This window comes from Pan paniscus, chromosome 1 (genome assembly GCF_029289425.2).
Source record: "Pan paniscus chromosome 1, NHGRI_mPanPan1-v2.0_pri, whole genome shotgun sequence".
Taxonomy (NCBI): domain Eukaryota; kingdom Metazoa; phylum Chordata; class Mammalia; order Primates; family Hominidae; genus Pan; species Pan paniscus.
The window spans coordinates 1,281,740-1,295,287 of record NC_073249.2 but is presented as its reverse complement, the minus strand read 5'-3'; the positions used below and the strand labels follow the sequence as shown (position 1 = coordinate 1,295,287).

The 13,548-nt window shown below is 34.9% G+C and overlaps 1 protein-coding gene across 1 annotated transcript; it reads right to left on the bottom strand.

Moving 5' to 3' along the window:
* Positions 1-1,601: 1,601 nt before the first annotated feature.
* LOC100980037 (olfactory receptor 1C1) lies at positions 1,602-10,703 on the bottom strand. Its single transcript, XM_057303072.2, has 3 exons — positions 9,696-10,703; positions 7,170-7,261; positions 1,602-5,174 (listed from the first exon to the last, which is right to left on the bottom strand). The coding sequence occupies exons 2-3, from the start codon at positions 7,247-7,249 to the stop codon at positions 4,217-4,219; spliced, it is 1,038 nt and encodes a 345-aa protein (XP_057159055.2). The 5' UTR covers positions 7,250-7,261; positions 9,696-10,703; the 3' UTR covers positions 1,602-4,216.
* Positions 10,704-13,548: the final 2,845 nt, after the last annotated feature.

Genomic DNA, 13,548 nt, shown 5'->3' with positions numbered 1-13,548 from the left:
TGTGCCATGTTGGTGTGCTGCACCCATTAACTCGTCATTTAACAGGTATATCACCTAATGCTATCCCTCCCCCTCCCCCCACCCCACGACAGTCCCTGGTGTGTGATGTTCCCCTTCCTGTGTCCAAGTGTTCTCATTGTTCAATTCCCACCTATGAGTGAGAACATGCGGTGTTTGGTTTTTTGTCCTTGCGATACTTTGCTGAGAATGATGGTTTCCAGCTTCATCCATGTCCCTACAAAGGACATGAACTCATCATTTTTTATGGCTGCATAGTATTCCATGGTGTATGTGTGCCACATTTTCTTAATCCAGCCTATAGTTGTTGGACATTTAGGTTGGTTCCAAGTCTTTGCTATTGTGAATAGTGCCGCTATAAACATACGTGTGCATGTGTCTTTATAGCAACATGATTTATAATCCTTTGGGTATATACCCAGTAATGGGATGGCTGGGTCAAATGGTATTTCTAGTTCTAGATCCCCGAGGAATCGCCACACCGACTTCCACAATGGTTGAACTAGTTTACAGTCCCACCAACAGTGTAAAAGTGTTCCTATTTCTCCACATCCTCTCCAGCACCTGTTGTCTCCTGACTTTTTAATGATCGCCATTCTAACTGGTGTGAGTTGGTATCTCATTGTGGTTTTGATTTGCATTTCTCTGACGGCCAGTGATGATGAGCATTTTTTCATGTGTTTTTTGGCTGCATAAATGTCTTCTTTTGAGAAGTGTCTGTTCATATCCTTTGCCCACTTTTTGATGGGGTTGTTTGTTTTTTTCTTGTAAATTTGTTTGAGTTCATTGTAGATTCTGACAAAAACAAGCAATGGGGAAAGGATTCCCTATTTAATAAATGGTGCTGGGAAAACTGGCTAGCCATATGTAGAAAGCTGAAACTGGATCCCTTCCTTATACCTTATACAAAAATTAATTCAAGATGGATTAAAGACTTAAATGTTAGACCTAAAACCATAAAAACCCTAGAAGAAAAACCTAGGCAATACCATTCAGAACATAGGCATGGGCAAGGACTTCATGTCTAAAACACCAAAAGCAATGGCAACAAAAGCCAAAATTGACAAATGGGATCTAATTAAACTAAAGAGCTTCTGCACAGCAAAAGAAACTACCATCAGAGTGAATAGGCAACCTACAGAATGGGAGAAAATTTTTGCAATCTAGCCATCTGACAAAGGGCTAATATCCAGAATATACCGTTAGCATTCTTAATGAATCACTCACTATTGCATGATTTTGTAACATCATGTATTGGTCATCTAGCAAATACTGGCTCACAGAATGATGCAGACCTTCTTAATATACTTCATTATACAATTACAAAGTCAATTATGTTTATTAACAACACTACTAATCTCATCAGAAAGATCTATAATTATTGAGAAAACATCAAGCTCATGTGAATAACACAAGTTTCCAAAATTCAAATTTTGATTTGAAACTCAAATTTTATTATGAGCAACTCATATATATATATCTATATTTAATAATATATAGTTTCAAATACCTGGAAGGATAATATTTAATGTTCTCAACATAAACAAGTAATAAGTGTTTGAGATGATGGATATGTCAATTACCTTGATCTGATATCTGTACATTATATTTATCAAAACATCCCTGTGTACTCCCATAAGTGTGTATGATTATTTTATTCCAATTAAATTTTAAAATGCAATAAAAAGATACAGTAATCAAAAATGGCATGGTACTGGCATAAAAATAGACACATAGAAATAAATTGATACATTCATGGTCAGTTGATCTTTGACAAAGGTGGTAAGGACACACAATATGGAATGGACCATCTCTTCAATAAGTGGTTTTAGAACAACTGAATATCCATATGAAGATGAATGGAATTGGACCCTTATCTGACACCATATACAAAAATCAACTCAAAATATATTAAACACATAAACAGAAGACCAGAAACTATAAAACTAATAGAAGAAAGCACAGGGGGAAAGCTCTATGACATTGGTATGCATGATAATCTTTTAGATATGACTCCCACAATTGACAAAACTAAAATTAACAAGCGCTAGTAAATTAAACTAAAAGTCTTTTACAGCAAAGGTAACAACCAGCAGAATGAAGAGATGACCTACAAAATGGGAGAAAATATTTGCAAATCATACATCTGATAAGGAGTTAATATTCAAAGTATATAAGGAGTTCAAATAACTCAGTAGCAAAAAACTGCCAAATAACCCAATTTTTAAAAACAGCAAAGTACTTGAATAGACATTTCTCACAAGAAGACATTCAAATTGTCAACAGATATGAAAAAATGCTCAAAATCGTTATTCATAAGGGAAATGCCAATTAAAACCACAGTGAGATGCACCTCACACTTGTCTGAGTGGCTATGAAAAAAGTCAAAAGATAAAAAAGTTTGATGAGGGTATGGAGGAAAAAGAATCCTTCTTCACTATCGGTGGGAATGTAGATTAGTATAGCCCTTATGGAAAACAGTATGACGTTTACTCAAAAAATTAAAAATAGAACTACTGTACGATCCAGCAATCACTATTGGGTATACATCCAAGAGAAATGAAATCAGTATGTCAATATAATATTTGATGTCATGGGGTAGTAGGCTGCCCAATCTGAAACTGTCCTGGGGGATATTTGAAAGCCTAACATGGATGGTCTCTAAACCCTAGCAGTGTCCTGCACCGAAACTTCTAAGCTTAAACAGTTTTCTACACCTACACTCTAGTGAAGGATTGAATTCACTTTTGTGACATAATCTTTTAACTACAGACACGTCTTACCCATTTTTATTGGGTAAAACTGAAGTTACAATTTACTTCACCAATGCTTTTATTTATTTATTTATATTCTGAGAATCTACATTTTTAAACTGTTATTTTAGATTCAGGGGTACATGTGCAGATTTGCACAGGTAAATTGCATGTCACAGGAGTTTGGTATACATATTATTTCATCACCCATGTGATAAACATAGCTCCTAATAGGTATTTTTTAAACCCTATTTGGTATTATAAATTAGGTATACATGTTAGAAGAGCTAAAATATCTATATCAACATTGTTGCTTTTTTGAAGAAACTTTTTTTCCCTGAATGGATTTAAATTTTCTTATGTATGTATGTATTTGGTCTTCCTTGAGAAAGGGTGCACGTGTGTGTTTATAAGGTTTTAAATATTATACATGTGTTCGTTCAAGAAATTACAGAGGTCTGTGAGCAGACATTTTAATTCTAGAAAAGGACAGGCAGAAATGATCTTAGTTCATTCTCAGATGTAAAATTGTAGAAAGGAACCGGAATAGGTTGAATAAACAACTAGATTGGATTGGATGGTTAATATCTTAAACGGAGTCAATTTAATTGAATGACCTCAAATATAATTATTTTTGCATACAGTATGTTAATTTTTTGTTAGGAAAGCAAGATAAAATAAAACCCAAGGGATTGGGCATGAGGCTTTGTTTTGAAAGAAGTTAATGTATTCCCCATATGAAAAATGCAGCTGAGAACCTGATCTCTTCTCTAAAGATATTGTATATCCAAAGCACTCCTAGTTGTTGGGGGAGATCAGCTAGCCTCTGCCCTGTAAAGATGGCTGGGAGATTCTGAGTTCCTCCATGCCTGAGATCAATTAGGGACACACATGACAAGGACAGGAGTCAATAGAATAAAATCATTGACTGTATTTGAAGTGAGAGGAGATTGGAGGAAAGCATACATACTTTAAAACTTGAATAAATTATTTTAGTGATTTTTAAGAAGACTCACTATTTAAAATGTGTTCTACCACATTGTTGAATTAACATTAGAATTTATGCCCCTTTAATTCTAAATCTGAACTCACAGACAAGAAGTTTAGGAAAATTTATCTTAATATGTAGCATTTGGGAACTATATCACAGAGATTCTCATCACTAAGGTATATTTGTACTGGAGTCAGAAACTATTTATCAGCTATGGGTTGTATGCAGACTATTTAACTTCCCTAAGATTCACTTTCTGTATACAGAATGCTATGGTTTTTATATATTTACTCAGAGGATTTAATGTGATAATTCATATAAAGGGCTTAACACGATTTCCGGCATAAGGGAGACATTTAATAGCTGTTGGTTTCTCTTCTCACTGTTATTGTGAGCATCTAGTCACACTTTCTCATCACCACATTAGTATTATTTAATTCAGTCACTGAGGTCATTATTGCTGCTGAAAGACTGTGCACTTGAAAAGCATTTTCTGAAGTCCCCTCTTCATAGCCCTGTTCCTTAGGGTGTAGATGAAAGGATTCAGCATCGGGGCTATGACTGAATACATGATGGTTGACAGAGTGTTGCTCTCAGGCATATGGGGGGATGAAGGGCTGAAATAGACGGCGATGGCTGTGCCATAAAACAACACCACCACTGACAGGTGGCAGCTGCAGGTGGAAACAGCTCTCTGCTTGCCCTGAGTAGAGGTGATCTTCAGAACAGTGGAGAAGATAAGTCCATAAGATACGAGGATACAGACAAGGGGCGTGAGAGCCAATAGACCTCCTACTGCAAAAATGATCATTACATTGAAGGAGACGTCAGAGCAAGAGAGCTGCAGGAGAGGATTGAGATCACAGAAGAAATGATGGATGATATTGGAGGCACAGAAGGACAGCTGTGCTATTAGGACAGTATGCAGGAGGGCGTGGAGGTAAGTAACAAGCCACAGTCCAGCCACTAGCTGGACACAAATGCACAAGTTCATTCTGGCGGTGTAATGTAAGGGGTGGCAAATCGCCACATATCTATCATACGCCATTACACACAGAAGGAGGCTGTCCATATTCACAAAAGAAACGAAGAAGAAGAGCTGGGTGAGGCAGCCTGCAAAAGAGATAGTCTTCGTGCCAGTCAAGATATTCACTACCATTTGGGGGACTGTAGTCGACGTAAAGCAGATGTCAACAAAGGCCAAGTTACTAAGGAAGAAGTACATAGGGGAATGGAGGTGAGAGTCAAAGCCAATCGTCGCAATGATGAGCATGTTCCCCAAGGTGGTGGCTAAATACATACAGAAAAAGAGCACAGACAGGAGGTGCTGCTGCTCTGCTGAGCTAGGAAGTCCCAGAAGGACGAATTCCCTGACAACTGTTAGATTTCTTTTTTCCATGTTCCCAACAAATCTAGAAAAATAAGTTATTAAATTGTAAAAGCCAGCAGTGTTAAGTCTCTTATTCATGAGAGAGAGACAGTGTATGTGTGTTTGTGTGTGTGTGTGTGTGTGTGCATGCGTGCACAGGTAAGTAGCATCCAAACTTGCTTGCTTGAATGCTTTCCAATGACATCTTGTGTTTATGATATTCTGTCTTCATAGTCACATAGACATGCTGGACATGTCAGTATCAACTTCTTTCAAGACTGACTTCTTCCCCCAAAAGAAAATGCAAATTATGTGAATAATAACCATTTAATTGGGTTATTTTGCCTTGTCTACAGTAACCACAAAATTCATATCGACTTTATATATAAGGTTATTTGTTATTTTTTTAGTAGTCAAGCTATTTATGCTTACCCAGTAGAAATATTTACCTTTAATAAATAATTTTCCTCCCAATCTGATGCTTATACTTATGATGGAAGATATCCTCATGTTAGCTTTCTTTTCTTTTAACGTATTTGGTCACTGATAACTGCAAGCTCACCTCTGTTCCTTGGGTTGACCATTGCTGTTTTGGTCTCTGCTCATCATTTGGTGGAGCCTCTGACTTGTGTAGTAAGTCATTGAGAGCCCAGTGTTTGTGGCCTGTGCTTTCAGGACACTTCCTTGTAGCATCTTGGTCATACTACCTTCTCTAGAAGGTGCCAGTATTCTCCCATACCTATCAACATTTTTCATAGAGTGTCTTACTTCTTGACGTCCCTCACTGTACTCTCCAACTTCTCACTTCTGTATCAATCCAATTTATACCTTCTTTTTAATTATAAAAATTATCAAATTATACAAAGTGTTGTACAACAATAAGCAAGCAAACATACGTCATTCATGTAATCCGTACTTTCCTTCAGCAAACATTTATTGAGCAATTTCTATGATCCAGGTGCTGTGCACAATTTAGGACCAAAGTTTTTTTCTGACTGAAGCAAAATTTGTGATACCTTCCCAAACATTCTCCTTGACATCTGAGGCCTTTCTAGTCTTTTCAAACCTATATTATTTCAGTTATGTTATTTAAGCCATATGGCTATCAAGTAAAGGACATGTTGTAGAAGTGGGAAGAGATTTGGAATTTTTAGTCCAAATATCATTATTTTCTCACAATATTCCAAGAGTTATCTAGGACTTCTATTTTATTGATTTGTATGACAAGGATCCTAATGAAAATAACATAATGTAGCACTAGATAATATACATGTTCTGGTTTTATGCTAAGACAGCTGATTAACCCTAGAGGACACAATGCAGTGTATTTGTTTCTATTACAATGTTTTGAATTCCAACTTAATCAGAAACCTCACTAACACTAATTATTACATTCATCTTCCTCTGATTCCTGTCAACTTTAATTAAGTTCCATGAACCCCCTTTTGCCCAACTTGAAGCATGTCAGGATAAAATCTGTACGGAAAAGAAACTATGCATGTATTTGCATGCCTTTGAGGGAGAAGCACTCTTTCAAAGACAGTTTCCTTCCCCTGTAGGCACTATCAGTTACATCATTTTTATTAATCTCATACTCACTATACAATATTCCTTTCATGACAAGCATAACGATTCCCCTTTTACTCGGTCTACTTCATTGTAGTTAGTGAAATTTTAAGGAAAGAATTGCGATTTATTATATTGAATCCTTAGGATATAACACATATATGCACGTAGTTTGCACAGAGTTGGTGCAAAAGAGTGCTTATGGAAACAACAAATGAATGAAAAATTCTGGAGAAATCATTTGATTATATAATGAATATATGAGTTTTGCAAGATATCTTTTAATTCTATATTCTCATTTGCAGCACATCATCTTAATTTCAAAATTTTCTCAACTAGGATTTGGAAAAAGTTAGTCCACCATTGAAATGCTTAACAGCTTCGTCAAAAAACTTCCATGCATTACAACTCAAAGGATTATACATTAGGTATGTCTTCACTAAAACAAAGAAAAAAATGTATGAATACATACCCTTTTCTGAGACCTTTGCCACCTATGACTTTTCTCTTTCCTGAATATCCAATCACAAAAGCATAGATGGACCTATGCATTGATTCAGATTTCTAGTCAAGGGTGAAAAAGAGAAGAATGAGATATAGACAAGTGTGTTTCTTTCGACAGAGAATAACAGTATCTCACGGGGGGAGTATTTGGTTAGATTCATTTATTTTGATAATACAAAAGGGGCAGGCCTTTAACATGGCACAGTTTTGTCCCTTGAGATCAGCACCCAAGAGGCTTCATGAAGTTCTAAATTTAGCTTCTAATGACTTTAGTTTATAAATTGGTTTTTCTCTTATTTTGAAGAGAAGGCAAACACAGGGGGAAATATTGTATGCGGGAAGAAAGCATGAAAGCTCATGAAGGTTCCAAGATACATTCTTGTTTTCTTTACAGGGTGCTTGGGTGAATGAATGATACAAAAAGATGGGAAACTGAAGCCACAATTTTACAAACCTATCTATTCCATCTCCATAAAACTTACAGCTTATCATGTCTCCCTAGTGCTAAAGAGAGATATAGTGACATAAACAACCACTTTTGGAGTAAGACACATTTTGGTTCAAATCTTCATTTGTAAATTAATTAATAGTTGCTTGACCTTGCACAAGGTATGATATTTTGTATGTTTTAGTTTTTCATCTATAAAAATACAAATACTACTTATCTCATTTAGTTGCTATAAAAACTATAATATTTATATAAAAACCTTGCATTGTGCATAGACCCAGAGGTTATCCTGAAGCTTCTGATCATCTAATGAATTAATGGCTGGGATAGTCAAATATGTGCCAATAAAAATGAAAACCAAAAGAGAGTGTGTTTGGAAATGAGATTTTTCACTGTACATTAGATAAAGATTATGTGTGTGGGTGATTGCAGATATATACATAGATAAATAGTTTTAACTCATACCATGAGCTACACGGTTACTCCACAGTATATAACTTAGTCTGAAGACTACAGCTAAACCAACCAATATTCAAAACATTTGAAACACAGGCCCATTTATCTGAATCCAAAGATGCATTTATTCTTCTTTATTGAAATCAATGTTTTATTAAACACATAGTTTTTGGTTTAATGTATTTATGTAAATATAAGAACAGACTACAATGACAAACATTCAAATAACCTTAATGTATACTATACATGTGTGTATATATATATGTATACTATACATGTGTGTATATATATATGTATACTATACATGTATGTATATATGTATATATATGTATACAGACACACACACATATATAGTGAAAGGTATACGTTGTATATTATATACATATACAATTTGTGTATGTGTGTATAAGTGTACATATATATTTACAAACACATTTATACATTTTTTTCTAATATGGGGAAGACCTCTATATTATCAATTGAAAGGAGATTCATTTACATTTATGTTTAGTGATAATGTATGTCTCAGAGTTCATACAATGTGGATAACTTAATAGCTTTTGTAAATTCTTTTAGGACATAAGTATTAAGCATTAGACTCTTGCAGAAGATCCATGAGCTACTGAAAACACTTTGGAATTAGAAACCTGGAAAGGAGCAAAACAGGGATGCTCTGTTAGTAATTACCATGTGTGGTGCACTATGAAGTGGCTTTTCATGCATCCTGTCAGGTAATACCTAAAACAGCTTTGAGACAATTAATTTTCCTTTTAGAGAGAAAGAAACAACACTTAGAGAAGTTACGAAGCTCCTGGGTGTGTTGGCTCACGCCTGTAATCCCAGCACTTTGGGAGGCCAAGGTGGGCAAATTACAAGGTCAGGAGATCGAGACCATCCTGGCCAACATAGTGAAACATAGATCTACGTTTGCGTGCTCTATTTGTGCATGTTAAACCTTATAAAAATACCCAGGTAATAGTTGCTTACATTCAAGAAGACAAAATATATTTGTGTCACTGCCAAACAAAATTTTATTTACTTTAACTTGTGCCTATGAAGAGATGGGGTGAATGGTAAGCTTCATGTTAATAATTTGACATCCAAGCAAAACTCCACTTTTGACTAATTTCTATCTAATAGATGTGTGTGTGTGTGTGTGTGTGTGTGTGTGTGTGTAATGGCAAAGGTCAGAGGGGGACTGAAGGAGACAATGTGTGGTGGGTCTGGTGATAGAATCACAATTAATAACTGTTTATGGATGGGGAGTGCCTGGGGTAGCCATGACCTGTCCACAGGCACTGCAGTAAGGATGTTGGAATAGCACACATACACTATATTAAATTTATACCATAATAATAGACAAATTCAGTAAAGTTATAGAATACAAAATCAACAAACAAATATCAGTAGTATTTTTATACATAAATAATGACCTGTCCGGGAGCGGTGGCTCACACCTGTAATCCCAGCACTTTGGGAGGCCGAGGTGGGCGGATCACGAGGTCAGGAGTTCAAGACTGGCCTGACCAATATGGTGAAACCCCGTCTCTACTAAAAATACAAAAATTAGTCAGTCATGGTAGCACACACCTGTAATCCCAGCTACTCAGGAGGCTGAGGCAGGAGAATCACTTGAACTCGGGAGGCGGAGGTTGCAGCAAGCTGAGATCGCACCACTGCACTCCAGCCTGGGTGACAGAGCAAGACTCCATCTCAGAATAAATAAATAAATAAATAAATAAATATAACCTAGCTGTCAACAAAATTAAGAAAAACAATCCCATTTATGATAACATTAAAAAAACCTTAGCAAAAAATTTAACTAAGGGAGTAAAAGATCTGTACAGTGAAAACTAAAAAACATTGATTAAAGAAACTGAAAAAGACACAAATAAATGGAAAGGTATCCATCTTGGATAAATCGCATGGAGCAAAATAAATTTACTAAAACAGGAATTGACTTTGAATTTTTACAAAAGGATCGTCATGTTTCATTGATATAAATGTGGAATTTGGGAAAGTTGAGAGGACCATAGAATCCTCTGGGTTATCAGATCACCAAAAGAAGGAAAATGTTGAGCTCTGATGGCTCAGAGTTTCAGGATCTAAGCCTGCTCTGTGAGGAACTGATCAAACCTCAGGATCACAGACAAAATCTGACTTCAATAGGACAATCTTTTCTGCACCAGGTCTTCCTTCATAAGAGAAAAATAGTTTCTGTTTCTCCTCACGTTGCCAGTTCTTCTGAATTTGCGGATGTCAGGAGTTTTAATATGTCTTGAATTTATAAAGTGGGTTAATGCATCTTAGAAATGAAGTTCAGTAGAAATGATGTGAAGATTCCCTTAATACTTTCAAAGCAGCTCATTCTTCTCTCCAGTCTGTGGGGGATGCAGCTGGCCAAGCTTCGTTCTTGCCTGTATTCACAGTCAGAGATCCACACTCTAAATTGGTCTCAGGATCATTCCATGAGAAGACCACCTTTTGCTTCCCCTTCTTTGGAAATGTATTTATGGATCTCCTCAAATTGTGTTATTTCTTCCCATTAATTAAACTGATTATCTTCTAAACTCTGAATTTTTTCTTGTTGTCAACCTTGAATGTAGATATGAATCACCTCATTGTTAATTCAGCCTTTGAATGAGTCTACTTCTGAAAATGTAGAAACGTAGGAAAGCATTTGGTGTCTTGATAAAATCGTCTTAATTATGTTTATGTAAGTGTAATTATTTTCAGTTAAGTAATTATAAAATTACTTAGATGGTGCTTAATATAATTTTTTGACCTTGTGGATTAAATGTTTCAAAATACAACATTTCAGTAATCTACCATCCCTAAAAAATATTTAGTAGAAATTTATCAGCATTTGAATGTCTGCACGAGGTAACTCTTCTCAAATGCTATTGTTTTCCCAAAGATCAGGTCAGTATCTAGAGTACAGTAGGTACTAAATAAATATTAATCAAAGAAGTCATTTCTGAATACGCTTTGGAAATACTTAAACTTATGAATATATCAGGTCTGATTCTGTCCACAAATGAAATATTTTACAGTTCCTGCCCTTTCAAAGTCCAGGTTGTGGACAAATAATTGTAGCATTTTTACATTTCCAAGTTAAGATTGTATGAAGATCAATTCTACACAATCTCTCATTTTTTGTTTATAAAAAATATTTTATTATATATTATTGTTTTGTTGAGGTGTCAGTTAAATACAATAAAATGTATGGATCTCAAATGTACAGTTTAATTGGTTTTAACAAATGCATTCAGTTAACTTGTGTAACCCACACTCCTATCAAATCACAGGACTTTTCCACCACCCCAGAAAGTTATCTTGGCCCCTTGAAACTCAGGCTTCTCCTTTGAAAGCAATCACAGATCTGATTTCTACCTCTATGGGTTAGTTTTACTTATTCTAGGAATTCTTATATTTAGAGTAATATAGTATGCTGATTTTTCTGTCTGTTCCCTTTCATTGAGATTTTTAAATTGTGTGTGTGATTCATCATGGGGCTTTGAGATTCAGTAGTTTGTTCCTTTTGTGTTGATGATTGATATCCCTTTTTATGGGTATCTTACAGTTTATCCATTCTCAGAACACTTGACACCAGAGCAGTTTTTAGATTTTGCCTGTTGTTGATAAAGATTTTTGAAAATTCTCATGCATAGCTTCCTGTGGACATATATTTTCATTTCTTTTTGGTATATATATACAATTGAAATTGCTGGTCATAGAGTAGAAGTACATTTAACTTTTTAAGAAACAGTCAAATAGTTTTCCAAAGTTGTTGAATTTTACATTTTTACCAGCAACAGAAGAGAAATGTGGAGGTACTCTACATCCTTTGTGACATTTGATGCTGTTGAACTTTTAAAATTTTAGATATTCTAATGGATAGTGGTCAATTATCATGGCTTTAGTTTGAATTTCCCTGATTACAGATGATATTAAGCTTTATTTCATTGCTTATTGGACATTTGTATATTATGTTGTGTTAAGTGTCTTTCAAGTCTGTTTTTTCGTGTTTTAACTTGATTCTTTGTCATTACTATTGTATTGCAGGAGTTCAATATACATTTAGAACACAAATCCACGATTAAATACACGTGTGTTAATACTTTCCCACAGTGGCTTGCCTTTTTGTTTTCTTCAATACGTCTATTGATATGCATATATATTTAATATCCTGTCAATTTTATCATTTTGGTTAAGATTAGTGCTTTCTGTGTCTTCAAAAGAAGTTTTTGCATACCCCACTGCTTTCTTCTAAAACCTTAGAATTTTACATTTTATGCTCAACTCTATGATTTCTCTCAAATTAAATGTGCACAGTATGAAGTAGTAGTTAATAGTTTTTTTCCAATATGGATATACAGTTTTTCCAACATAATATTTTGAAGAGATTTTCCAATAGCTTTGATGTCTTTCTTGACAATAATTTGATCATAAATGTATCAGCCTCTTTCTGGACGCTCTATGCTGTTTCATTGATCTTTCAAGAAAATGTTTTTAATTAGGCAAGCTTATGTGAAAAGTTGATATTACCTTCTGTTACTCCAGAAGTTCACATATAAGTTACCCACCTCTTAAGCCTGGTTAAGAAAAATTTAAAAAGTATTAAGTACAGTCAAACCCAGTTTGCTTGTTTTCCTTTCTAAAAGGATTAGGTAGAAATTATGTAAGCATACATTTCTTTTCACCATAAATCAATTTTCTGTCTCCTCCTAACAGATTTCCTAAACCCTGTGTATTTTCTGCCTTTAAAACTTCTGTTGCTGTCTATCATTACACACCTCCTTTGCTGTGTTTTTTAAAAATCTGTGTCAATTTTATTACCCAATCGCAAACACATGCAGACATGAAGGTATTTATTTACTTTGTTGTTTGTCCACATTTTCCCCCACAACATGCACAACATTTTATACATCATGGATGATATTTTTGCATTCCTTATACTTTTTTTCAATCGTAGTGCTAGATTTCTAAATAAGAGAGATCATTTCATTTTATCAAGTTTCCCAAAATGCATACTAGAATTTAATCCTTATGGAATAGAAACAATTTCAATAAGTCTTCAGGGAATATGAGGGCAAACTGCATAATCCATGAAGTTAGTTTGCATTTTATTCAAATTCTAACTCCATCAGTTACTCTGTAAATAATGTTTCAATGCTTTCTTTTTTTTTACATGTCATATGATTCTATTAAATATTTGCATAACTTTCTTAAAATGACAATTATAAAAATAAAGTACAGGTTAGTTGTTGCAGGGGTAGGGAATGGAAGATGGAAGAGAAGTGGAAGGTAAGGAGGTGTAGTTAAAAATGGGCTATACGAGGGATCCTCTGGTGATGGAAATGTTCTGTTTTTTGTGTGTGTTTTTTTGTTTATTTGTTTTTTGAGACAGTGTCTTGCTCCATTGCCCAGGCTGGAGTGGAGT